We start from the raw sequence: 27,770 nt of genomic DNA on the forward strand, positions 1-27,770 counted from the left end.
AGAGAGGGATGCCTGGGGACTTATCTCACTTCCCCCTATAGTCCTATCTCCTCAGATCACGTCAAAGATAAAATAGCCCGGATTTTATACTTGTAAATTCTATAGAGCATCTGTGAGGCAGAAATGCTCATGAATACTCTTTCCTCGCAAAATGGATTTTTCACAAAGAGACAGAACATATTGTGAGCTCACTGTCAAAAGAAAACTTTGGTCTTACTTCTTTTACAGTCTTGATAGATTTGGAGGTGGAAATGAAAGACTAGGGAAGGAAAATCTAAGACTGAACACAAGAGTTTGCTTCATAATCTGCCATGATGGTATAATACAAAATTGTGAAAATAAATCCTAAGTAAAAGTCTACCTGTTAACTCTAATTCCAAAAGTATGAGAGGTTCAATTCCCTCCCACCCCCATAAAAACTACAAATTCTGGATATAAAACTTAAAGAGTATCTTCTTAAAAGCACTAGAAAGCTGACAAAACAGTGGAATACCAGGTCAAAATCTAAGTGAAAGTGGGAACCCAGATAGAAAGGTACTACTAAAGCTACTATAGCTTCAAAGATATTTACCAACTTAGCAAAATTCAAGGAGCAAGGGGAACAGAAGAAACAAACCAGAGGCTACTCTAGATAAGGAGCCAAATAGGAAAACATCACTTCATTAAGTTGGAACTCCAAAGGAATACAACCTCAGAATGAAACTCACTGTATCTTTAACAAAATCACCTTGACACTGAACAGAAAGATGGGGGAACATCTTCATTTAAAATTGCAGTGTATGGGTGCATGGGTGGCTCAGTAGGTTAAGTTTCTGACTTCAGCTCAGGTCATGATCTCACAGCTCGTGAGACTCTGTGTTGAAGCTCAGAACCTGCAGCCTGCTTCAGATTCTGTGTCTCCCTCTCTCTCTGCCCCACCTTCCATCCGTGCTCTCTCTCTCTCTCTCTCAAAAATGAATAAACGCTGTTTAAAAAACTGAAATTGCTGTGTATGTGAAATAATCTTGGAGGGAGGCGAGCAATCTGTAGGTATTCCTAGGCAGCTAACAAACAACAGACCTCCACTGGAATGCATATTATTCTAAGAATTTTCACAAATAATTTTCCAAAAAAATATACAGCAAACAATAATAAAAATTAAAAAATTATATAAGGAAACAAGATATCATTAAAGAACTAGATAATACTTAGGAAACAGAAATATGGCCATAAAGTCTTCAGATATTTATTTACATGCTTAGTCCCAGATTATAAAACAACTATGCTTACTGTTTTTATTTTCCAGAGATACAAGACAAACTTGAAAATAATTGTGAAGAACTATTTTGAAAAACTACCTAGTAGACTCAAAAATAAAGCAAATTGAATCTTGAAGTGAAAAACACAATAAATAAAATGTAAAACTCCATGGAGAAGCTTGATACCATATTACACAAAGCTGAAGAGGCAACTGACAAACAACAAAGTAAGTCAAGATAAATTATTCAGAATGTAGCAGAGAGAAACTAAGAATGGAAAATATTGAATGTTAGTTGATACACTGAGCATAGAGTGAAAAGTTTTAATATATGTCAAATCAGATTTCCAAAAAGAGAGAATAAAAATGTTGGAGAGACGCAATGAAAGGAAATTACTGCCAACATAGAATACTATATCTAGTGATAACTTGTTCAAGACAAAGAATGAAAGAAAGAAATTTTCAAGCAAAAAGTAAAAAAGAGTTTGCTGTCAGTAGAATCTCACTAACTTATATTTATGAGAGAAGAAAAAGTGGCCAGATGGAAGGTCTTTGATGAAAGAAGAAATGAAGAGTGAAGAACTACAGGGGAGGAAAGGAATGAACACTGGCTACATAAATAATAATAATAAAGTCTTGTGGAGTTAAATAAAACAAGGGAAAACTATGGCAATAATAGAATGTAATCTAAGAATTGAAGCATTATAGTCTTCTTTTATAGAAAAGGGTAAAATATTAATAAATTTTAAACTTGAATAAGTATGTATGCTGCAGTTTTTAAAAGAGTAGAACCAGCATATATTACTTTGAAAACAGTAGAGGAACAAAAGTATAATAAGAAAAATTAGCTAATCCAAAATAAAGTAAGAAAGGGAAGAAAAATAAACAAAGAATGATCAGAGGAATGAGAAACCACAGTGTAATGTGATGTATATGGTTATGGAGTGAAAGTTTGTATCCTCTCAAAATTCATATGTTGAAAGTCCTAGCCCTCAATATAATGGTATTTGGAGGTAAGGTCTTTGGGAGGTAATTAGGTTTAGATGAGATCACAAGAATGGGATTGAGTGTCCTTACAAGAAGAGGAAGAGAGGACAGAGCTAGCTCTCTCTGGCTGTTAGGACCCAGTGAAAAGACTGCTATCTTCAAGTCAGAAAGAGGGCTCTCACCAGAACCAAATTAACTGGTACCTTGGTCTTGGACTTCCTAGCTTCCAGAGTTGCAAGAAATAAATATCTGTTGTTTAAGTCACTCAGTCTATGACATTTTGTTATAGTAAATTAAGACATATATAAACTCAAATATATGGACAACTACATTAAATATAAAGGATTAAATGTGCCTGTGAAAGATAAAAATTGTCATACTGGGGGGAAAAAAACAAAATCTAACTGTATGCTGAGAAGGGGAAAAATAGTTGGGGAGACGGAGGGAGGCAAAACATGAGAGACTCTTGAATGCTGAGAACAAACTGAGGGCTGATGGGGGGGGAGGAGAGGGGAAGGGGGTGATGGGCATGGGGGAGGGCTCTTGTGGGGATGAGTACTGGGTGTTATATGGAAACCAACTTGACAATAAACTATTTTTTTAAAAAACCCACAAAAAACAACAAACAATAAAACAAAAAAACTGTATGCTGTATGTATATCTCCAATAAAGAATAAAAAAAGGTTAAAACAAATGGAAGAAAAAATATATAGTATGTAAATATTAACGAAAAGAAATGATAGGAAATCTCTGAAAATAGAAATTAAGGTAAAAAGCATTAGTAGCAATAAAAAGGATCATTTCATAATGATGGAGTCCAATTAACAAAGAAGATACAGTAATTTTAGTTAAATGCATGTAACAAGATTTAAAATGTCAATGTATAGAGGGGCACCTGGGTGGCTCAGTCGATTAAGCATTTGACTCTTGATTTGGCCCAGGTCATGATCACATGGTTGGTGAGATCCAGCCCTGCGTTGGGCTATGCGCTGACAGTGTGGAGACTGCTTGGAATTCTCTATCTCCCTGTCTCTCTCTCTGCCCCTCCCCTGCTCTCTCTCTGTCTCTCAAAATAAAACTTTAAAAAATTAAAAATAAAATAAAATGTAAATGTATAGAACTACAGGGAGAAATTACAAAATCCACAATCATAGATTTTAAGATATTTTCTCAGTATTTCTCACTATTATAAAACAGATTTTAAAAATCAGTAAATGCACGTTTTCCTCAATGAATGGTGATAGGACAATGGATATCTATAAAGAAAAAAATAATAAACTTGGAGCCCTACTCACATCAGACACAAAAATCAATTCCAGATAGAAAGTCCTAAAGTGAAAAGTTAAGTTATAAAGCTTTTATGACCTCAGAGACAGGATTTATTAAGCAATAGTACAAAAAGTACTAGTCATAAAAGAAATAAGCAAATTTACAACAAAAATAAGAAACTCTGTTCATCAAAAGACTCAATAAAGAGAGAGACATGGCATCCACAGAGGACAGTAGTAACACTATAACATTTCATTATTAATACCAAGGATATATAAAGAAAAGTATGGATCAAAGAAGAAAAAACCGGTGGAAATAGAAAAGGGAGCAAAAGGCTTAGGTAGGAACTTCAGAAGAAGAAATCCAAATGGTCAATAAATAGTAAAGTAGTGTTCAATCTCATTAATAATTAGGCAGATGTAAATGAAACCACAAAAAGAAATAACTACATACCCTCCAAACTCTTTCAAAAAGTGAAAAGTTTGATAATAAGGGGTGTTGACATAGATGTGGAGTAGTGGACACTCGTGGACTCCCTGCGAAAATAAAAACCATAGAACCACTTTGGAAGTTTGGTATGACCTGACCCTATGATGGAGTATTTTCCTTCCTAAACTTTATCCCAAACTACTGCATAGGTGTACAAGGATATACGGATAGTAATGTTCGTGGCAGCATTGTTTGTAATAGCCAAAAATTCAAATCAACTCAATGGCCACTAACGGTGGAGAAGGCAAATGCATAATGCTACTATCAGATAATGGAATACTAAATAGTCACCTCCGAGTTAGATGTAACCACTGCCCTGAGGTTTGTTTTAATCTTTTCCCTGTTTTCCTTGTAGCTTATCATCTCCTATGCATTTGTAAATAATATAACATAATTTGGGATACTTTGGGCTTTACACAAATGAAATATGGGGTGGATCCTTTTTTTTTTGTAGTCTTCTCTCCTTATCATTATGTTTGTGAGATTCATATAACTATATGTAGCTCTCTCTCTCTCTTTCTCAGACATATACAGAAACAAACACACACTCAACATGGAAGAAAATAAAATTTTACTTTTCCAAACAAAAAGTCCCATAAAGGATACTCCTATTACTTCAGACATTCAGGCAGCCCAAGTTCAGAGATTCAAACTAGCCCATTTAATGAACGGACAGGAACAACCAGCTCTCTAGCATCTTGATTCGAGCTGCAAAGCCTGTGTCACCTTAGCAAGTCACTTCTCTGACTCAAATTACAGTCATATTTTGACTATATTTTAGTTATCAAAACAGTTATTTATTTATGATCTGTCTTCTCCACTAGAACACAAGATCTAAGAGGACAGGGGCTTTGTTTCCTACTGTATGTTCCACTACCCAGCACAGTAGTTCAGGTTCATAGTAGCTGCTGAATCAATATTTATTATGAACAAGTAATGAAGGGTCTCCTAGAGCTGTCCTTTTAAAGTTATTTGTGCTATATTTTATATTTATTCTCCCATATAGGCTGATGTCAGTTAGGCTTTTCATAATGGTCTGCATGTAAGCATTGGCCAGAACACATCATAAAATTGACTTAAGAAGTGCTGTGCTTTCATATTTTAAAAGCCTGACAGCCTTTCAGATTTCCAACTTGCTTTCTGGGAGACATAATGATGAGTTTGCAAGGCAGGAGTACTATGTACACTTCTTAAGCACTTTTCAGTCACTTGGGTTATTTCAGTGATGTTTTTGCCAACAGTCGACCTCTATTGCTCAAGACACCCAAGAATGGGGTGCCTGGGTGGCTCAGTCAGTTAAGCATCCAACTACAGCTCAGGTCATGATATCATGGTTCGTGGGTTTGAGCTCCACATCCATCTCTGTGCTGACAGCTAGCTCAGAGCCTGGAGCCTGCCTTCAGGTTCTGTGCCTTCCTCTATCTCTGACCTTCCCCTGCTCGATCTCTCTCTCTCTCTCTCTCTCTCTCTCTCTCTCTCTCTCAAAATAAATAAATAAATAAATAAAATAGATAGATGACAGATAGATAGATAGATAGATAGATAGATAGATAGATAGATAGATAGATAAAACATCTAAAAAAAAGACAGCAAAGGATGGGTGGTACCTCCAGGCTTGGGTTCATAAAGAAAACATAATATGGGGTAAGATTCTCAACATTTTTCTAAGGGTATTTCTTCTTTCAGATTTTATTTACCACAAAGGCCTGCAAATTAACATGTTACCCTCCCTCTCACTACTATTTTTTAACTGAATAAAATACTTTAGAGGGATTTTAGAACAGTTTCTATCTCTAAAAATCATTGATTCTATCTGTACAATCACTAGCTCTCGGTTTCTTTAGCAATAGATTCCCATGTTGATTTCAATGACATCGGAATAAGTTCTCAGAGGACTAAGGTGGCATCCTTTAGAGCAGCTTTATTGAAAGGTCTGCACAGTTGTGCACAGGTAGGTACTTCAGGCTAAAGATAACTCAGGTTATAGTCCAATCCCAATCATTCCTGAGGCTTCCTAATTGGTGGGATAGCTGAATTAAGGTAGCTCCAAGAGTTTACAAAATCAAATGCTTCAACCAATGTGTCCAACCAATCAAGTGATCCAGCCAACATTTGAACACTGTACTAATACCTCCTAGGTCTTCTCAATCTTCCAGGGATTCTCCAGAATTTCTGAGACATTTGCCCAGTAGCTCTGGGCATCTTTTCTATACCAAGATGATACCAATCCAAGAAGAAGGTTAGATTGTGTACTGCCTTCCACTTAGGCCAAAATTAGAATCAGTACAAGACTGAGAAACATTTCTCCATTGCCTCTGAGATTTGTATCTATTTCTTAATGTTCACTTCCCTCCCACTCCTACTAAGATGTGCTTATCTATTTAGCAATATATATTTTAGTTGAAACTCTTAAACTATGGTATTTTGTGCTTAACTAACAAAAATTTCCCATGCATGTCTAATTCGTGGAAGTTTAACAACAAAAAATAACCAGTGTTGATGCCCATGAAGAAATAAAAAGCTCTTAATGGATTTAAAAGACAACTCAGGGTGCTGGGATGGCTCAGTCCATTAAGCAGCCAACTCCTTTTTTTTTTTTTTTAATTCAAGTTAGTTAACATACAGTGTAGTCTTGGCTTCAGGGGTAGAACCCAATGATTCATCTCTTACATATGACACCTAGTGCTCATCCTTAAAAGATCCCCCCCTTCAATGCCCATCACCCATTTATCCCATTTATCCCCTTACCTACCTCTTGGGAGCTGTTTCTGAACTCATAAGTTGAGAAAAAAAACTCCTTGTGAGGTTAAGGTAAGTTGCACAGACTCTTAACATCAGATGGTAACCAATACCCACCCCCACTCTATTATTTCTGCTTGAGCACCAACCCCCAAGGCATCTTGTTGATTGGTATTCAGAGTGACTTATTCTGGCCTTGATATGCTGATTGTACCTTGTGAAGGAACCTATTGTAGGAACTTCTTCTTTTGTGATTATGGGAGCAAACATTTGTGTTTACTGAAAAAAAAACATTTTTCTTAATACTTTAGGATATTGACCCCTGCTCACAAAGAACCAACTTTGCCTTTGTTATCCTAAAAACATTGTCTTGAATGCTAAAGATACCTTCCTTCCACAAGAGATAAGCATCTAAATCACCTACCTCAATCACTATTGATAAAGGTTATGCATGAGTCTTCTACAAATCTATGTTCTGGGAAATTCTTAAATATCAAAGAGATTTGTCATCAGAAATCATTGTCTAAGGCAAATTCCACTTCTGTGCCATCCCCCAAATACTTAATTATAAAATAAAGTTGAGCCCCAGTCAGAGAGGAGATGCCTGCCTGGTGACCAGAAAGATTCTTGTGGCTCTCTCACTCAATCTCTCTCTCACCGACACCATCCATTCTTCAGGGACCCCCAGACTGGCTGGAGCAGGCCTCCAGCACTCTGTATTTAAGATTCTCTTATGGTTTGCCTCCTTTTCTGTTTTTATCTTATTTTTCCTTTCCTTCTCCTATTTTCATTTGTTGAGTTTCTCAAATTCCATGTATGAGTGAAATCAGATGATTTCTATTTTTCTCTGACTGACTTATTCACTTAGCATAATACCTCTACTTTCATCCACTTTGTTGCAAATAAGTAGCAGACTCTTGATTTCAGCTCAGGTCATGATCTCACGGTTTGTGGGTTTGAGCCCCATGTCAGGTTCTGTGCTGACAGTGCAGAGCTGGCTTGGGATTCTCTCTCTTGCTCTCCCTGTCTCTCTCTGCCCCTCCCCTGCTCTTGCTCTCTGTCTCAAAATAAATAATTAAACTGTAAAAAAGACAACTCTATAAAATAATGATAAAGCTGCATTGTTAGGTTTATAATACAAAAAGACGTAGTTGAATGAGAGTTAAACAAATAACAGAAAGTTTATATTTGAGTTCTATGTCTTTGACTCAATAAGTAACCTTAAGTCATTTTGCCTTTTTCTGTTTTAGTTTCTATTAAAAGAAGTATATAATCCACATGCTACTTATGTCATAGATGGGAAAATGAAATCAGATCATACTGTGAAATCATTCATTAAAACCATAAGAGACTCTTAAATACAGAGAAAAAACTGAGGGTTGATGCAGGGAGGGAGGCAGGGGAGAGGGGAAAATGGGTGATGGGGATTGAGAAGGGCATTTGTTGGGATGAGCACTGGGTGTTGTATATAAGTGATGAATTACAGGAATCTACCCCCAAAACCAAGAGCACACTGTATACACTGTATGTTAGCCAACTTGACAATAAATTATATTAAAAATATAATAAATAAATACCAAAAAAAGTATAACATTTTCATGAATTTGAAAAAGCATGATGGTTATCATTATTATTGTTTTATAATAAATAAATAAATGTTTAAAATGTTTGACACATCATAGGTTCTCAATGGAAATTTTCCCTTCTCCTTCCTCACTATTTCCTAAGAAGAAAGCTCATGCCACCCACTCTATATTCTTTTATCTTACTAGGGAAAGTGGAGAGAAAGAGAAGGGATCATCTTTATATCTTCCTTTCTTGGATTTGGCTTCTGGTGCTTTTGTGGCCTCCAAAATGTCTAAAAGTGCCTTCATATGCCCCATCTCCAAGAGCTCTTGAACTTAGAGACTTAGGCAACCTGTGATGCTGTTCACTGACAGAGACCTTAAAATACAAACATATCCTGACCAAAGTCGATTTTAACCTCTGAACAGTTTTTTCTGCGTATCGAATAGAATTAATTTTTTTTTCATTGATCACTTAAACTGTGAAGCACGACCAAGGACACAAAGATGAGGAAGAAACAAGTCCTTTCAGGAAGACAATTGCAGTGTAGAAGTGGGACTGAGTGCACACGTGTGCACGCGCGCACACACACACAGTAGCACAGGAAGAACTGAGTGCTTAAAAGAGGAGTATAACAAGTATTTCTGGAAATGGGAAGGAAGGATAGTTCACATTTGGCTGAGGAAATCAGGATAACCTTCAAATTAAGGAGGCAGCATTTGAGCTGGACTTTGAAAATTGAGTTGAGAGACTGGGTGAAGAAAGGAAATTTTGGGATGGGGAAATTCAGTGTCAAGGAAGTAGTGAATCACACGAGAGGAAAATGTGCAAATAAGGTCATAACTAGCTTAAGTTAATGACCCATTCAGATCAATGTCACACATTGCTTCCAGAAAACCTGTTTCAAAACTTTAGAAATGTTGGATGATAATTTGACTTTAAAATTTAATATGGCTTTTGCACTAATCTTTTTCCAGTCCTGTGCTTCCTCTGTGTCATCTTTTAAAAATTCTATGCTTTTTCTTAGGAAAGTTTTTTACTGTAAAAGCTACTTTATGTCATAATAGAAATTGTACCTGATTCATAGTTTAAGTACTTAGTAAACATATAAAGAATAGAACAGAAAATAGACAAGGTTGAACAGTTAAGTTTCTTTAGCACATATTTTAGGGGAAACAATGTTTGGAACACTGTCAATCAAGACACAGTGAATATGTGAAGCACAGGAGGGATGTTATGATGCAGAAGCTTGATAAGCACACATGCCATATTTGGTATATTTAAATTGTTAGTGATTGTGATAATACTATACTTTATATATTTTAGACTCAGTTTAATATGTTTGTTATATGACAGGTCTCTGGGTGGCTCAGTTGGTTAAGCATCTGACTCTCGATTTCACCTCAGGTCATGATCTCATGGTTCTTGAGTTTGAGCCCTGCATTGGGATCCATGCTATCAGTGCAGAGCCTACTTGGGATTTTCTTTCTCTCTCTCTCTCTTTCTCTCTCTCTCTTTCAATAAATAAATTTTTAAAAATGTGTTCATTATAGAAAAGCCAACTTTTCACATTGCATTTTTACATCATGGACCCTATGCTTAAGGAATATATTAGTTTGTATTTTTTTTCAAAGGAGCATTTAGCTATGTTTACAAAAGTTTAACAAATAACTAACAATTTTTGGTCAGTATTTATTCATGCTGGTATCACATCACTAAGCCAGGCATCAGAATAAAATGTCAGTATTATCAAGAAATTTTGCTTTAACCAGAATTATTTGACAGAATAACCAATCAAGAAAAATAAAAAGTCTGCTACTAAATATCACATTTAAGAAGACCATCTGACCAGTCAGGACAAGGTCCTTGTCACAATTGCTGACTCGAGTGACTATTTGTTCTGAAGATCCCAGTAGGCTCTGGCATGGGTGGCATAAACTCAGGGGGTTTTTTTGGAAGATATGTTTGTAAAGTCTGCTTTAAGTGGGAAACTTGATAAAACAATAAAATCAATTTTGGTTCTCCCTCTTTCACATTGTACATATACACAGCACATCCACAAATTCACAGCACATACTCAAAATCAAACATTGGTGTCCTGAAAATGTGTTCCCAAAAATGGCTGTGTTGTCAAAAGGGAATTCTGCTCCCTGAGGCATATGCAACTATGAGAATATTCTGTATGTTTACTGTCTAGACACTCGATGCAATCTATTTCAGAAAACAGATATTTCTGTATGGAACATTAAGTACTAACCAGTTAAATGCACATTAAAATTTGTCAACAGTCTAAACTACAGTCCAATGAAGATTTTGCTCACAGGCACACATCTTTCATATTCTTATGGTTTTATGCAAGACATCCAAAGAAAACAAAAGTAATTCCTTCCCTTCTTACTACTTACATACTTCAGTATAAAACAAATAATCTGTTAAGCGTTATATCAGAAATATTTTATATAACATTACTTTTTGTATTTTTGCTTTTAAGGATGATTAAAACTTTTAGGAATTCCTAAAACAAGGAGAAGAAAGAACTGGTGTGGAATAATTACTTGTTCTTTTCAATGCAATGATTACAATTGAGATGATAATAGTGATTCACAAAAAGAATCTGCCATGATAGAACTTTCTATTTTGAGGATGTATTATTATTTCATTTTCTAAGACAATTTAAATCAATTTCCAAACAGAGGCTGATTTTTTAAATTTTGTAATAATAATTTCAGCACACAAATTATTACCTAAAATCACAATCAAAATTTATTCATTCTTTATTCACATTTCCAATTAAATGCCATTCTGTTGTTTCATCAATACAAAAAACAAATAGCTTTCTTTGTCAATAACTGAAGAAGTTAGCTAAGTTTATGAATAAAGGAAAGATAAAACTTCACCGGAAGATTGGAAAATAAAAGTGAACCAGGTTAACCAAATATTAGGTTTCTGGTAAAAGGTTTCCTATTGCTTGGCTATGTTACTGCTTTTAGCTCATGGTTGCAAGCCCCAATCATACTTTCCCATGTAAACTGTCTAGTTTTCTCAGCAAATAAACTATTAATATTTAAAAGTGAAAGGCGCGGGGTGCCTGGGTGTATTAGTCGGTTGAGCGTCCGACTTTTGCTTAGGTCATGATCTCGCGGTTCGTGGGTTCGAGCCCCGCGTTGGGCTCTGTGCTGACTGCCAGCTCAGAGCCTGGAGCCTGTTTCAGTCTGTGACTCCCTCTCTCTCTGACCCTCCCCTGCTCACGCTGTCTCTCTCTCTCCTAGAAATAAATAAAACATTTAAAAAAATAAATAAATAAAAGTGAGAGGCGCCTGGGTGGCTCAGTTGGTTAAGCATCCGACTTGGGCTCAGTTCATGATTTCGTGGTTCGTGGGTTCAAGCCCTGCTTTGGGCTCTGTGCTGACAGCTCAGAGCCTGGAGCCTGTATAGGATTCTGTGTCTCCCTCTCTCTCTGACCCTCCCCTGTTCTCTCTCTCTATCTCTCTCTCTCTCAGAAATAAATAAAACATTAAAAAAATTAAAAGTGAAATTGAGGCACACCTGGGTGGCTCAGTCTGTTAAGCATCCAACTTTGACTCAGGTCATGATCTCGTGGTCCATGAGTTTGAGCCCCACATTGGGCTGTCTGCTGAGTGCTAGAAGCCTGCAGCCTACTAGGGATTTTGTTTCCCTGTCTCTCTATCCCTCCCCCGCTCATGCTCTGTGTGTGTCTCTCTCTCAAAAATAATCATTAAAAAACAAAAACAAAAAAACCCCACCTTTTTTAAGTGGAAACCTTTTCCACTAAGGATGGTCCTGAAATTTTTTTAATAGCCAGACCTAGGAACCTGGCAAAGAATGTCCACTTCCTAAAACTAACAGTATAGGCTTTCCTTTAGTTCTAGAGGAAAGAATTTCTGGACTCTTAATATTCATAGCTTCTAACTTCTACCTATACCTATCCACAACTGAAAAAAAAAAAACTATTTTAGGAAGAAAAGTATCACTGTAACGATTTCTTTATTGGAATTATTTTATGTAAAACAATTCCACTTTTTATAATCCTTTTCAACTCTCCATCTATTGGAACTGACTCAGGCAGGATATTAATCAGAATGTTCCCAAGTATTGTTTCCTATTGAAAAGATAGCCACTGGTGTGTGTATATAAATACCTAAAGATGACCTCTTTCATGCAATTTTTGTGGCATAAGTATTCCTGACCTCTTGCCCTTGTACTAAAGTGTTCTGTTTCTACTCTAGCCTATAAAAGCACAGAAAACTGTGTGATAAATATGTAGCTATAGAAGTAGACAGAAATAAATGAATGGGCACTCGAGTTAATATGTCATGGATCTCTGATTTAAAACTTAAGGTAGGGATATGGACCCATTTTGCATAATAAGGCATCCTTGTTATCTTGGTTACAAAAGCAAGGGGATATTTATTAACATTTTTAAGCTTGTAAGAGAAATTTAAGAATATGTGAAAGTCTAGGTATAACCCAAAACCACAAATTAAAAGTATAACCACAAATTATAGTATAAGCACAAAAAAGCATAGCACTGAAAAAGCCCAGGTTCTAGGATTGAAGCCTAATCCTGGCCCAGCAACTAACAATCTGAGTGACCTGGGGAATGTTCTTTAACCCTTCTAGGCTCAGTCCCCTAACCTGAAAACTGGGGGATTGAAGATGATCCCTAAATTCCTTCAGGCTCTAAAACTATTGGCATATGATAGGTTTTGCATAAATGCTTTTTGAATTAAATGCCTATAACTGCCAAAGATTAAGAGAGAGTGAATTCAGGATACAGCCTACACAGACTTTCCTGTTCCAAAGCTCCAAGCTTCAGAGTAGGTCTCATGGGCTGTATAGAATGGACAGTAGCAATAAAATTCCTGCAGCAGAAACCTGAGAAGCATTAGTAGAGATTATTATATACAGGTTGTATTCAGAACATTCAAGAGAAATTCAAAGGTATATCTTGGTTCCCTGTAGAGATCAAACAGGAAGCTGAGTAGCAATCAAAGCTCTGATACAAGATCAGAGTAGGAATGAGGTAGGCGAGTGAGAGGAATCCATTCTTTCAGAGACAGGGAAAAGAAGGACTAGAAGGGAAAATGTAATTTCCCTCTTTAAGGAACAAGAGACTGAGAATTTAATAAATCTCATCTGAATATAGTTTGTGCCCACCAACTCCTTAATAATATGACCATTTTTGTTGGCTCTATAAAATACCATGCATGCACTACAGGGAAGAATAATAAGCAGCATGTTAGGGAAGGGGAATGAGTGGAATTGGAGCTATGGTCTCAGTCTAATGGAGAAATCATTTGTTTTTCTGTTGCCACAACAACTATTTTAGCTTTGTTGTCATTAATAAAACACCAGGAGAGCAGCCTTCCTGATTCTTAAGAAAATTCAAAAATAAAAAAACATTTGGGAAATAAAATGAAAGCCATTACAGAATACCCAACTTTTCTGTTTTTAATAATTTTGAAGAGTAGGCAGACAAAATCCAAACCATTTCAAGAATTAATAATGAGAAATAATACACATCTCAGCTACATAAAGCAAATTATCAAAAACTAAAATGAAGGGAATCCTATATAACAGCCTAAGGAGACCATATATTTTAATCAGTTCCTTCTTCTAGACTCTTGTTCACATAAATGTGGAATTATTAATTGCAATATTTTGTGCCAGGAGGCAGTCAATACTATAGGGAAAGAGAAAGACAGCTTGGATTGCAGGGGAAATAAGCTCCAGGGTAACGAAAAGAGCTCTTTCCCAAGGAACCAGAAGTCAACTTTACATAACATGTATTGCCTAAAAAAGAAATGTGTCCTTTTCCCTTAAATTTACATATGTTCCCCTCAAGATGTCTCTAGGATCTCTGGAATTTCTATTTGAAGTCAGACCTGTTTTAGCAATACTTTTCAATTGTAACAGCTCTAGCTAACACTGATATTCTAAGAGAAAAAAAATTAAGGAGTAATTAAGATGAGAGCAGAATATTTTAATCCTGGCATTTTGACCCTGAGGTCAAATAACACAAAATGCAACCTGACTTAAGTAAATTTAGATCACTTAAAATAATAATGTCAAAATAAAACAAGCAATGCTAAGGATATACATAGTGAAGCACTTTTTTTCTTTTCAATAAAAAACAAGTTGAAGAGGGAGGAGGGGCAAGATGGCGGAGAAGTAGGGAGCTCTGTACATTGCACTCGCCCCCATACCTCGCACGGAGAAAACCTGAAGCCATAGGAACCCTTACAGAATCCAGGAGTTTGGGAGGAACAGGAGACAGAATCCACTGAGAAAACCTTCTATCATGAGTGTGAACTGGGGAAGAAAAAATCTGGCCGGGATCAGAGACGCAGAGGGATAGGGGCGATCCCCCTCTGCAGGGAGAGAGAGAGGAAAGAGAGAGGCCAAAACTGCTCAAGACATGGTCCCTGTCACCGGGGAACAGAAAAACCTCCACTCAGGACACAGAGGGACCCGGTCTCTGGCTCTCCAGGGACCCACTTATCCCAATCCTCGGGAAAATAACTGTGCACGCGCCAAATCCCTGCACACAAAATCCCCGTACGCAAACTCCCTGCATGCCAACTCGACCTGGAGGGGCCGCGTGCCTATAGCACCTTTGTGCTTCTGGCTCGGCAGGATCCCTAGAGGGGAGGCGAAGGGCTTAAAACTGGAAGATTTGCCCACTAGTTCCTGTTTCGGCTGACTAGACACAGAGGGTCCCAGTTTCGGACCCGAGGCACTCCCAGGTAAACCCCGTCCTTGCTTGCCAACCTGACCTGGAGGAGACGGGAGCAGTGGCTTCTGGCTCAATCCCCACTGGGAAGGCAAGAGGCTTGGAATTGCCCTGAGGGGATCGCCTGCGAGGTTGTGCCTACGGCAATTTCAGTGGGGCCCGAGGACTGGGATTTGGAAACGTGGCCTAGCCTGGGATATAGAGCGTGACCCACCTTGGCTGCGCCCCCGGCACGGGGAGTTTACACACCCAAAAAAGTGAGGTGCAGCGCTTGGTTCAAAAAGGGACTGGAGCGCCGCCACTCTTCTCCCCACAACCGCCATGGCAGAACTGCCGACTGATGCATTGGAGCAAATCACGCCCATCCCTGCTTGAGAGCTGCCCTCCTCCTTTTTTTTTTCTTTTTTTTTTTATAAATCAGAGCACTGCCCTGATTAATTCTGGTCACTGGCTTGCTTAAACAGTCACATTTAATCCATTCTCTAAATGTAAATTCTACACCTACCTACCTTTTCATCTCTTTCTCTCTGGAGTAATCAGGCTATATAGTTTCTCTGGATAACACCAGCGTCTTTCTCTCACCTCTTCAACCATATTCCACCCTTTCGCTCTTTGAAAAAAGCTTCTTATCCCTTCTGCCTGTTCATTCTAGTTCCAATTTTGCCTCATCCCTGCACTGTCATCACTCTCTTTCCCTATGCTCTTCAACCAGCACTGCATACACCCGGCTATTCAACTGTACCTGGGAAATCTGGTTATATGCTTTAAACTGTTCTTTGTCTATTGGCTTTCTTCTTTTTTCCTTTTCTTTTCTTCTTTTTTATTTTTTAATGTATTTTTATTTTCTATTATTCACCTCCCCTCCTCCCTCTTTTCTCTTTACTTTTTCGTTTTAATTCTCGGTTTGTGTGTTTGTTGGATTTGTCTGTGGGTTTGTGTGCCTCTGTTCCCTGTGTGTTTCTCTGAATGTTTTCTTCTCCAGGGCTACCTCAAGAAACAAGCCAAAGTACACATGGTGGAGAGTCCCAAATACTACTACGAATAGGAATATAAAAATAACAAAGATCTCAATAAGAGAGACCAACAGATACCATTAAAGAACACTTTCTGAAAGGATAGGCACTGGACAGTCAAAGACTCTTCTTGGGTACAGCAGCGCTCACAGGTGCAGAGAGCATAACAAGTCTTTAAACCTAAAAATAGATAGAAAGCTAACCAAAATAACGAAATGAAAGAGCCCTCCTCTAAAGAAATTCCAAGAAGAATTGACAGCTAAAGGACTGCTCAAAACAGATATAAGCAGCATACCTGAACAAGATTTTAGAACAATAATCATAAAATTAATCGCTGGCCTTGAAAAAAGCATAGAGGATATCAAAGAAACTATGGCTACAAACAACATGGAACTTNCTCAGGACATATCTTATAAAAATGGCAAAATATAAAGACAAAAGAGAATCTTGAAAGCAGCTAGGGAGAAAAGGGCCCTAACATAAAAAGGGAAACCTATCAGAATGGTGACAGACCTATCTACTGAAACTTGGCAGGCCAGAAAGGAATGGCAGGTGATCTTCAATGTGATGAACAGAAAAAATATGCAGCCAAGAATCCTCTATCCAGCAAGTCTGTCATTAAGAATAGAAGGAGAGATAAAAATCTTTCCAAATAAACAAAAATTGAAAGAATTTGTCACCACTAATCCAGCCCTACAAGAAATCCTGAGGGGGACTCTCTGAGAGAAGTCTTGCAAAGAACGAAGATATCAGAGACACCACCACAAGCATGAATCACACAAAGGACACAATGATTCTAATCCCTATATTTCAATAACAACATTGAATGTAAATGGGCTGAATGCTCCAATCAAAAGACATAGGGAAGCAGAATGTATAAAAAAACAATATCCATCTATTGGCTGTCTACAAGAAATGCATTTTAGTCTTGAGGTTACCTTCAGATTAAAAGTAAGGGGATGGAGAAATATATATCATGCTACTGGAAGTCAAAAGAAAGCTGGAGTGGCTATACTTATATCAGACAAACTGGACTTCAAATTAAAGACAATAACAAGAGATGATGAAGGGCATTATATAATAATTACAGGGTCTATCCATCAGAAAGAACTAAAAATCATAAATGTCTACTCACCGAATATGGGAGCACCTAAATATATAAAACAATTAATCATAAACAGAAACAATTTTATAGATAGGAATGTGCTAATAGCAGGGGACTTTAATACTCCACTTACAGCAATGGAAAGATCAACCAAACAGAAAATCACTAAAGAAACAATGGACTTGAATGACACATTGGACCAGATGGATCTGATAGATATATTTACAACTCTACATCCTGAGGCCATGGAATTCACTTTCTTCTCAAGTGTGCATGGCACAGTCTCCAAGATAGATCACATACCGGGACATAAAGCAGCCCTTAGTACATATAAAAGAATTGAGATCATACCATGCACACTCTCAGATCATAATGCTTTGAATCTTGAAATCAATCACAGGAAGAAGTCTGGAAAACCTACAAAAACGTGGAGGTTAAAGAACACCCTAATAAAGAATGAATGGGCTAATCATGCAATAAGAGAAGAAATTAAAAAAATATATGGAAACAAATGAAAATGAAAATACAACAATCCAAACTCTATGGGATGCGGCAAAGGCAGTCCTAAGAGGAAAGTACATTGCACTCCAAGCCTATTTCAAGAAATTAGAAAAAGCACAGGTGCAAAATGTAACAGCTCGCCTAACGGAACTAGATGAAGAACAACAAGAGCATTCCAAACCCAGTAGAAAAAGAAAATAGAAAAATTAGGGCAGAAATAAAAAACATAGAGACCGAAGAAACAATTGAACAGATCAATGAAACCAAGAGTTGGTTTTTTGAAAAAATAAACAAAATTGACAAACCTGTAGCCAGGCTTCTCAAAAAGAAAGGAGAGAGCACTCAAATACACAAAATTATGAATGAAAATGGACTGATTACAAACAACCCCTCAGAAATACAAGCAACTATCAGGGAATACTATGAAAAACTATATGCCAAAAAATTAGACAACCTAGAAGAAATGGACAAATTCCTAAACACACACTCACTACCAAAGTTCACATAGGAAGAGATACAAAATCTGAAAAGATCCATAACTAGTGAAGAAATCGAATCAGTATTCAAAAACCTCCCAACAAATAAGAGCCCTGGACCTGATGGCTTCNCGAGAAAGTCGGGATCGAAGGAACTTACTTAAACATCATAAAAGGCATCTATGAGAAGCCCTCCACTAACATCATCCTCAACGGAGAAAAACTGAGAGCTTTCCCCCTGAGATCAGGAACACGACAGGGATGTCCACTCTCACCACTGTTGGTTAACATAGTGCGTGAAGTCCTAGAATCAGCCATGAGACAACAAAAGGAAATAAAAGTCATCAGAATGGGCAAAGAAGAAGTCAAACATTCACTCTTCGCAGACGACATGATACTCTACATAGAAAACCCGACAGACTCCAACAGAAGCCTACTAGAACTGATCCAAGAATTCAACAAAGTTGCAGGGTACAAAATCAACATACAGAAATCGGTTGCATTTTTATACACCAAATATGAAGCAACAGAAAGAGAAATCAAGAAACTGATCCCATTCACAATTGCACCAAAACCCATAAAATACCTAGGAATAAACCTAACCAAAGATATAGGAGAGCTGTATGATGAAAGCTATAGAAAACTTATGAAGGAAATTGAAGAAGACACAAAGAAATGGAAAAACATCCAATGCTCATGGGTCGGAAGAATAAATATTGTTAAATTGTCATTACTACCCAAAGCAATCTACATATTCAATGCAGTCCCAATCAAAATTGTACCAGCATAGTTCTCAAAACTAGAACAAACTATTCTAAAATTTGTATGGAACCACAAAAGACTCCGAATAGCCAAAGTAATATTGAAGAAGAATACCCAAACGGGAGGCATCATTATCCCAGGCTTTAGCCTCTACTACAAAGCTGTCATCATCAAGACAGTATGGCATTGGCACAAAAACAGACACATAGACCAAAGGAATAGAATAGAGAACTCAGAGCTGGACCCAAAATATACAGCCAACTAATCTTTGACAAAGCAGGAAAGAGTATCAAATGGAAAAAAAAGACAGCCTCTTTAACAGGTGGTGCTGAGAGACTGGACAGCAACATCCAGAAGAATGAAACTACATCATTTTCTCACCATACACAAAATAAACTCAAAATGCATAAAGGACCTGAACGTGTGACAGGAAACCATCAAAACCCTAAGAGAGAAAGCAGGAAACAACCTCCTTGACTTCCACCGCAGCAATTTCTTACTTGACACATCCCTAAAAGCAAGGGAATCAAGAGCAAAAATAAACTATTGGGACCTCATCCAGAATAAAAGCTTCTGCACCGCAAAGGAAACAATCCGTGAAACTAATAGTCAACCAACGGAATGGGAAAAGATAGTTGCAAATGACATATCAGATAAAGGGTTAATATCAAAAATCTTAAGGAACTCACCAAACTCCACGCCCGAAAAACAAACAACCCAGCGAAGAAATGGGCAGAAGATATGAACAGACACTTCTCCAAAGAGGACATCCAGATGGCCAACAGACACATGAAACGATGCTCAGCATCCCTCCTCATCAGGGAAATACAAATCAAAACCACACTGAGATACCACCTCACATCAGTCAGAGTGGCTAAAATGAGCAAATCAGAGAACGTTAGATGCTGGCAAGGATGTGGAGAAACGGGCACCCTCCTACACTGTTGGTGGGAATGTAAACTGGTACAGGCCCACTGAAAAACAGTGTGGAGGTTCCTCAAAAACTTAATAATAGAACTCCCCTATTACCCAGCATGACCATGGGGGAGAGGGAGGGAGGGAAATCATGAGACACTCTTGAATGCTGAGAACAAACTGAGGATTAATGGGTGTGGGAGGGGAGGGGGGAGATGGGCACGGAGGAGGGCACTTGTGAGGATGAGCACTGGGTGTTATATGGAAACCAACTTGACAATAAACTATTTGTAAAAAAGAAAACAATTTGAAGAATCACATATTATTAGTAATAATAAAAACTGCAAAAATTGACCTTAAGAAATTAAACTTTTAGACTATAGTTAACAAAAAATAGAATTGCTACTAATATCTCTCATGCTAAAAATTTATTGACCAAAAATTGATAGAGGAATCATATCATCCTATAAAATTTGATGTAGGAAAACTGAGTTGGGACCACAAAAATATGTCATAAAGTTGATGAACCTTATTGTAGAATAAAACAATCAGTGAATCAAATATTTATTTTAAAATTGACACAGAACATGGTAGTCTAATTAAAATAAGCTTAGTAAAATAAAACAGGATAAAACCATAAATATTTTAACACTGCTATTCAAAAAATAAGAAACCAAATTAACTAACAGAATGTATTTTCCCCTACCAAATAAAAGGATAGTTTACTGACCCAAATTCATTAATGTTGGTATAAATCTGATTTAAATGCTGGTATACAGAAATGATCAAAATATCCTTGTGTTTAAAATGAGTCACGGGGCACCTGGGTGGCTTAGTGGTTAAGCGTCCGACTTTCGCTTAGGTCATGATCTCGCGGTTCGTGGGTTTGAGCCCCGCGTCGGGCTCTGTGCTGACTGCCAGCTCAGAGCCTGGAGCCTATTTCAAAGTCTGTATCTCCCTCTCTCTCTGACCCTCCCCTGCTCACGCTGTTCTCTCTCTCTCTCTCCTAGAAATAAATAAAAATATTTTAAAAATAAAATAAAATAAAGTAAAATAAAATGGGTCAAAATTCCAGATACAAATTGCAGGGATCAAAAAAGTAAGGTCAAAATAGCCAATAACCAAAATTGTGCACTATCCATCGGACTAATATAATATTTGCTCTTTTGATTCCTACATTTAGTTACCAAGTAATCTAAAACAGATCAATACGGTACATTAAATAAAGTGTGGTTAGAGGAAAAAAGTATTATTAACTCAATAGTAATTGTGCTTTGAAAATTTAAAAAGCTGTTAGTTATTTGCTCAGTTCACTACTTGATTTTGAGAATATAAGTGTAGTTCTAAACAGATTCTTCTGTGAAGAATGGATTTGTTGAAGAAAGCATAACTGTGTTTATGTCAATAGCTAAAGCATAAAAACCAGTGAGGAGGCTCTTTTAAAATCTAAATAACAAAGGGCAGTTGTTTGACTGAAGTGAAACAGTGGAATTGGTCAGACTAGAGGTTAGGGATGGGAAAATAGGTAGACTGGGTGTAGTGGGACATGGCGCTGAATAAAGCAGTCTGGAGCAAGATAGAGCAATAAGGGCCAGCGATATAAATTTAGGAGTTGGCAGCATGCTCATGGTCTTTAAAAACCATAAGAGACACTTAAATACAGAGCACAAACTGAGGGTTGCTGAGGTTGCTGGAGGAGCCCATTTAGGGATGGGCTAAATGAGTGATGGGCATTAGGGAGGATACCTTTTGGGATGAGCACTGGGTATTACATGTAAGTGATGAATTACTGGGTTCTATTCCTGAAGCCAATACTACAGTATATGTTAACTAACTTGGATTTAAATAAAAATAAAAAATAAAAATAAGTAAAAAAAAAAAAAAAAAAATAAAAAAAAAAAAAAAGAAACTTGGGATGGGATAAAATCACATAGAAGAACATAAACAGAGAAAATGCATGCTGGGGATTCCCCAACATTCGGGCTCTAAATCTCAGAGACTGGGCAAAGGAAGAGGAGACATCAGAGAGAAAGAAAACCAGAAGACCAGAAGAATGTGGTATCATGGAAGCAAAAGAGGAAAATATTGCAAAACAGAGAGTGTGTCAAATGCTGCTGATGGAGAATAAGGTGAGAAAGAAAATAATTCTCCATTGGAAGAGCAAGATAGACATCTTTGGAAATGTGGATAAACTGTTTCCTGAAGTAGTTCAGATACAATTCCAGTTAGTGTGGGGTAATGAAAGGATAAGACAGAAGAAAGTAGAGTCAGTGCCTAAAGACAACTCTAACGAGGAGTTTCTTATGGGAAAAAGCAAAGCAATAGATTGGTAGGTGGAGAATGATAGGAAAGTCAATGGAGGTTTTACCAAGTTTTTCAAGGGGCTGATATTTAGGTATGTTTATATGATGGTGGGAATAGTGCAGGAGGGAGAAGGGATAATTTCATAGCAAGAGTCTGAGAGGAGGTACCAGCCTAGAGAGCACAAGGATTCTCCTTCCTTGTAAGAGCAGAGGCGGTGGAGTACATGGGATAAAGTCACCAGCTTCCTTGGAATAGGAGGCTGTTGAAGGATGTTTTCTGTTGTCTAACCTTAATAGTACTGCAATTCTCTCAAGCTCACCTATGCTATTAAGCACAGCTAAGCTTTCATTAACTTAAGGTTCTTGAAAAGACATCTAAGTGTTGAGTAAATGGTTCAAAGAGATAAGACAAAATGGCACCAAATTCACCTGCCATGCCTATCCTCCCATTCACCCCTAACCCTGGGTGTAACACTCTTAGGATCTGCAGGTGCTTCCTCTAATATAAATGTATTTTCAGGGGATGCAAAACCAACAGTTACTCCAACTCAGCTGTGAGTTCTCTTATATATACCTTCTCTAGAAGAGTGGAAACAGCATAGAATCTCAAGGCAATATTCTACATTGGAGTGTTTCCCTTTCTTTGAAAACTCATCTTCATTCGAAGAGAAGCAGTGCTCTGTGATCTATTATATCAAATTATTATATCAGATTATATGAGAAGTGAAGTGCTTATTCTTCATTGGCTCATTTATCTCAAAACTATTGTCAGAAAGATAGCAATTTATTATAGTTCTAACTACTTTATCTTCATTAAGTTGAGGTTTGTGAATGAAAATATAATATCATATTGAACAGTAAAACACTATTTTGAATCATGATACATCTTGAATTAGAATAAGTCACTAACAGACTCCTGAGAGCCTGAAAAGACTTGGCTTCTATGTTTTGCCAAAATACAGGGGAAAATCTGCTAATAAAATGTTAACCCCTAAGGTTAGAAAACCACAAATGGACATTTATAAAACAGCCTCTACAAATGATTATATAACCTACCTGTCCACCTTATAGGATATGTGATCAAATAAAATTCATTTAAGGAAACTTTATTAAATTTTCTATAAGTTTAAGAACAAACCCTAGAATATACCTAGGTACAATTAAAGTACATAAGCATCAATAAAGAGGCTTTGAGCACAGAGATAGAAAAGTGCATACGTGATAACCTTTTTCATTGAGAATTTGGGATCCAAGTAATGTTGAAAGTCACAGCAGAGAAGTACCTGTATATCTCAGGGCAATGAGAACACATAAAGGAAGAACAATTCTTAAAGTCTGTGCTGCTCAAATTTTTATTTGCAAATGAATCACTTGAGGATCTTGTTGCCAATGCAGATTCTGATTCAGTAAGAACATGGCTGGATCTGATTCTGCATATCTAAAAAGCTCCTGCTGTTGATCCACAGACCATATTTTTAACTTTCTTTTTTTTTTAATGTTTATTTATTTTGGGGAGAGAAGGAGACAGAGTATGAGCAGGGAAGGGGCAGAGACAGAGGGAGACATAGAATCCAAAGCAGGCTCCAAGCTCTGAGTTGTCAGCACAGAGCCTGAGCGGGGCTCAAACTCGCAGACCATGAGATCATGACCTGAGCTGAAGTCTGACACTCAATGGACTGAGCCACCTAAGTGTCCCTCCACAGACCATACTTTGAATAGCAAGACTCAACTATAAGGGGCTAAGGAGTGACCCAGGTGTCACAAAAAGAGGACTGGATAAGACAGTATCATTAAACAGCCAAGAGGCCTGACAACAGAGATCTTTATTATAAAGAGAGATTTAAATAAGACACATGTGTCAAGGTCATAGGCTGAGATTCAAGGATGGGAAGAAGGCAAGATGTATGGGATGACCTGGGGTAATGAAGCATCAGCAACTGTATGATGTTCTTTCTGAGAGATTTTTTTAAATGTCTCTAAAAAGAGGAAATCTCTTCAGGAGGAAGAAATCAGCCACTTGAAAGAAGCACCAAAAAAGTCTTCAGCAATTAGTCTTTACCAATCAAATATACAGGTGTTCTTAGATTTTTGAAAGAATCATGCCTTTCTTAATAGATACTGTCATGAAGAATTCTTAGACTAACTTACCACTCAACACTCAGAATATGACTTACCATAGGTATCGTCCTCTAAGTAAGTAGTGTCTGATGTTTCTTCTAGGAAAAAACACAAAGGGCAAATAAAACTTTATTTGTAGGATTTGGTGATTCTGAAGCTCCATACTCATCTCTCCCTGACATTAGAAATCCTAGTTCTTAGACTTTAACACAGAGAATAACATACGGTCAATTGTACTAGCTGAACAGATACTTAATGCTCATAGTCACTAATCATGAGCATTTAATCTTGGGAAGTTAAAAAAATTGCACAAAGGTACTACTGGGTTAAGAGTTTGGAGAGTAGGGGAATAAAGTTTTTAATTCTTACATTTTCATCCATGCCTTATACTAGGTGATATGTACAGTCTTGAAAAAGTCAGCACCAAGAACTGAGATACTTTGTTTACCTTCATTTTATATTTTTGCTTAAACCTCAGAAGATGCATTAGTCAAGAAAAACTTAATATGCATTGAATACTTTCAACTACATGCAGAATAGCCAGTATAGACTACAGAGAAGAGACATAACTCAAATTCTGCAGCCACACTTGAACTACATTACATGGGGCCTTTTGCTTTAACAGTAGCTTCCACATGATAGCTATTAATGTAGCCCATTCAATTTGGAAGACACAATTTATGGGTTTTGGGGGGGGGGATGTGGCAAGTTCCATAATGAACAATGATAGCACACAAAGGTTTTATTGCTCAAATAATCCCATCCATATGGGAAACAAAAATATTAATGCTTTCTATGAACACTCCATTCTCTGGTGCTTTATCAGGCTTGTCAAGCCATTAACGAAAAGCATTCTCACTATAGAGCTGATGGGCAGAAAATACAACACTTGGTCTAAGCATCCATGTTTCACATCAATTTAATAATAGTAAACCATTGAAAGTCAGATTTGGGATAAAGGCTCTAAAGGAAGTGAGCATTTGCAAACTGTATTTACTTGGAAAGAATAATGATAATTAAAATAGCAACCAATTTTTGAATACTTACACTTGGTGCCACGCTTCATTTACATTATTTCTTTTAATATTCACAACAACCATTGCTGTAGTTAGAATAATCAATTCCCCTCAAAAAAATAAAAAGCTGAGGTTCCCAGAGGCACTGTGACCCTTAGGGTCTAATCTTTGCTTAGTCACCACCCTACTAGTAAGTGGTGGATCTGAAAATCCAACTTAGATTTATGTGACTCCAATGTCTACTCATAACCAGTACAGCTTCCAGCCTCTAGAACTATCAAATGGATCACAAAAATAAAGATTTATAAAGTTTTCAGGACATTCTCCTCACCAAATCTCCTTTAAAATAGCAATGCTAGACTACATTCATTAGAATAATAAGCATAATCTGATTTCCCAGCCTTTACATCAGGAGCATATAGGTTTCAGAGTTAACATTTGAAAGGCCAAATAAAGCCCCTAACTGTGGTAAGAAATGTGGCCATCTCTCACTGTTTTATTAGATCTAAAAGCATGTATGCTGAAGGCTGAGTACTTGAGAGATAGAATAAAATGTTAAAATCCAGTATCAACTGCTTCATTCCTATTCTCGGCCTCTAAGTAACTAGACTTGCCTTTCATATCCCCCAAAATAATAAAAAAACAACAAAATTTCATACTTTAAAAAAGACGTCACAATGTTTTTTTTAAAAGGCCCAAGAACATACTATTCTATCAAATGTTAGTCCAAACAGTAACAGAAGTTAGCTCCTGCCTCAAACTCCCCACTCCAATCTTCCCCAACTCCTCCAGTGATAATATACTAATGAATTCTCCCCCTGGGCTCAGGCCCATTGGAATCTGTGCTGGGTTTGGCAGGAAGCAAATCAGAAACCTCAGCCCCAGCAGATACAGAAGGGAATAAGCTACTCCTGTAATGTAGGTGCTTTACAGACACACAGTTCAATCCTCAGCAACTGTGCACTGTAAGTGAAATTATTCCCATTGTACAGATAGGGAATGTGGAAACTTGGGGTGTTGAAAGTACCAAGGTTGCAAAGTCTTATTGTTTAGGAAAAAAAACAAAGCAAACAAACAAAGCAAGACCTAGGTGCTGGCCTCCCTTACCCAGACAGAATATCATACAATATAATTTTGGCTCCTTCTTCCTAGAATTTGCACCATGAGTTAAAAAATCGAAGTTCTTGGTCTCTTTCTCTTTTTTGGTGTGATCAATTCATAAGATGGTAGAGTCAGCTTTCTGTATAACCTTATGTCTTTTTTTGAAAACTGTGAGAACATTGATACATCATGCAGACTGCCTTGGGATGTGTACAGACACCAATGTCAAATTATTTTGGCCCTGGTAATAGCTGAGAAGACTGGAATCTAGAATGAGATCAGCTCCTGGATACGCATCCTGCCTACTTATGGCTAGTGCAGTAGCATCCTAGTACATAGCTAGTATGTAGTTGGAGATGGGAACAATTGCATTACCCTTCCCAGTCTGATTGCTGTGCCTTTTACCACCTTCATTCCCTTTTGTCTTTCTTGCTTGAGGGGTCTTCTTCCTTTTTAAATTTTTTAATGTTTATTTTCTTGAGAGAGAGTAGGAGAGGGGCAGAGAGAGAGGGAGACACAGAATCTGAAACAGGCTCCAACTGTGAGCTGTCTGCACTGAGCCCAACACAGGGCTCAAACCCACGAGCCATGAGACCACGACCTGAGCCAAAGTCGGATGCTTAACTGACTGAGCCACTCAGGCTCCTGCTTCAAAGGTATTAAGGGTATGAAGACTGGTTGGAGATAGGGATGGAGGAGGAGTAGCAATGAGTAGAGACAGGTAGAAAATTGTTGAGAGTCATACTCTTGCTATGTCAGTCTGGGATTTTATTAAAAAGAACCTGGACCCTAGTCCTACATTCAAGCTCAGCAGCACGAACAGTGAGTTGACAACTGATGTTTCTCCTGATGTGCTGAATTAGAGATCATACTGCATACATAGAATGTATTCTAGTCCAAAAAATGTTTAACAGGAATACACCAATCATTTAGCTTTAAAACCTAGCCTACATTTTATAGGAAATACAGGAGATAAAGAAACAGTGTGAATGACACTTCTGGGAAGGAACCAAACAAATTCAGAAAATGAGATATTCTACAGGACAACTGACAGAACAACATGTCAGTATTAGGAGGAAAAGGGACCTTGCTAATTAGAATATTAAGAACCTAAGGGACATAACCACCAGATCCAAGGTCCAGCCCTATATTAGATGCTGATGTGGACAAAATGCTATAAAGATATTTGTGGGGGACAACTGGGAAAATCTGAATATAGTATGAATATTAGATAAAATTAACATTTTCTGAACTGGAAAATTGGAAATTGTTTGCCACAAAAAAAAAAAGCAGGTAGCAAACAGCATATAAAGCAAAGTCTCTTTCTTATAAACAAATATTACAGATCTGGAAGGAAATATGAGAAAGGTTGTATGTGTGGGTGATTGTAGCTGTGGTACTTTATTTAGTTTAATTTTA

General features: G+C 37.4%; 1 protein-coding gene across 4 annotated transcripts in view; it reads right to left on the reverse strand.

Annotated features, from left to right (window-relative positions):
* Positions 1 to 27,770, reverse strand: part of SLC44A5 (solute carrier family 44 member 5) — a 405,392-nt gene that overhangs the window by 185,551 nt on the left and 192,071 nt on the right. For all 4 annotated transcript variants that reach the window (XM_077778996.1, XM_077778997.1, XM_077778999.1 and 1 more), the window contains exon 4: positions 24,291 to 24,332. In XM_077778996.1, coding sequence (XP_077635122.1) covers positions 24,291 to 24,332 — 42 coding nt within the window. The remainder of the gene's footprint in view (positions 1 to 24,290; positions 24,333 to 27,770) is intronic.

Source organism: Crocuta crocuta, unplaced genomic scaffold (assembly GCF_008692635.1).
Source record: "Crocuta crocuta isolate KB4526 unplaced genomic scaffold, BGI_CrCroc_1.0 scaffold58, whole genome shotgun sequence".
NCBI lineage: Eukaryota > Metazoa > Chordata > Mammalia > Carnivora > Hyaenidae > Crocuta > Crocuta crocuta.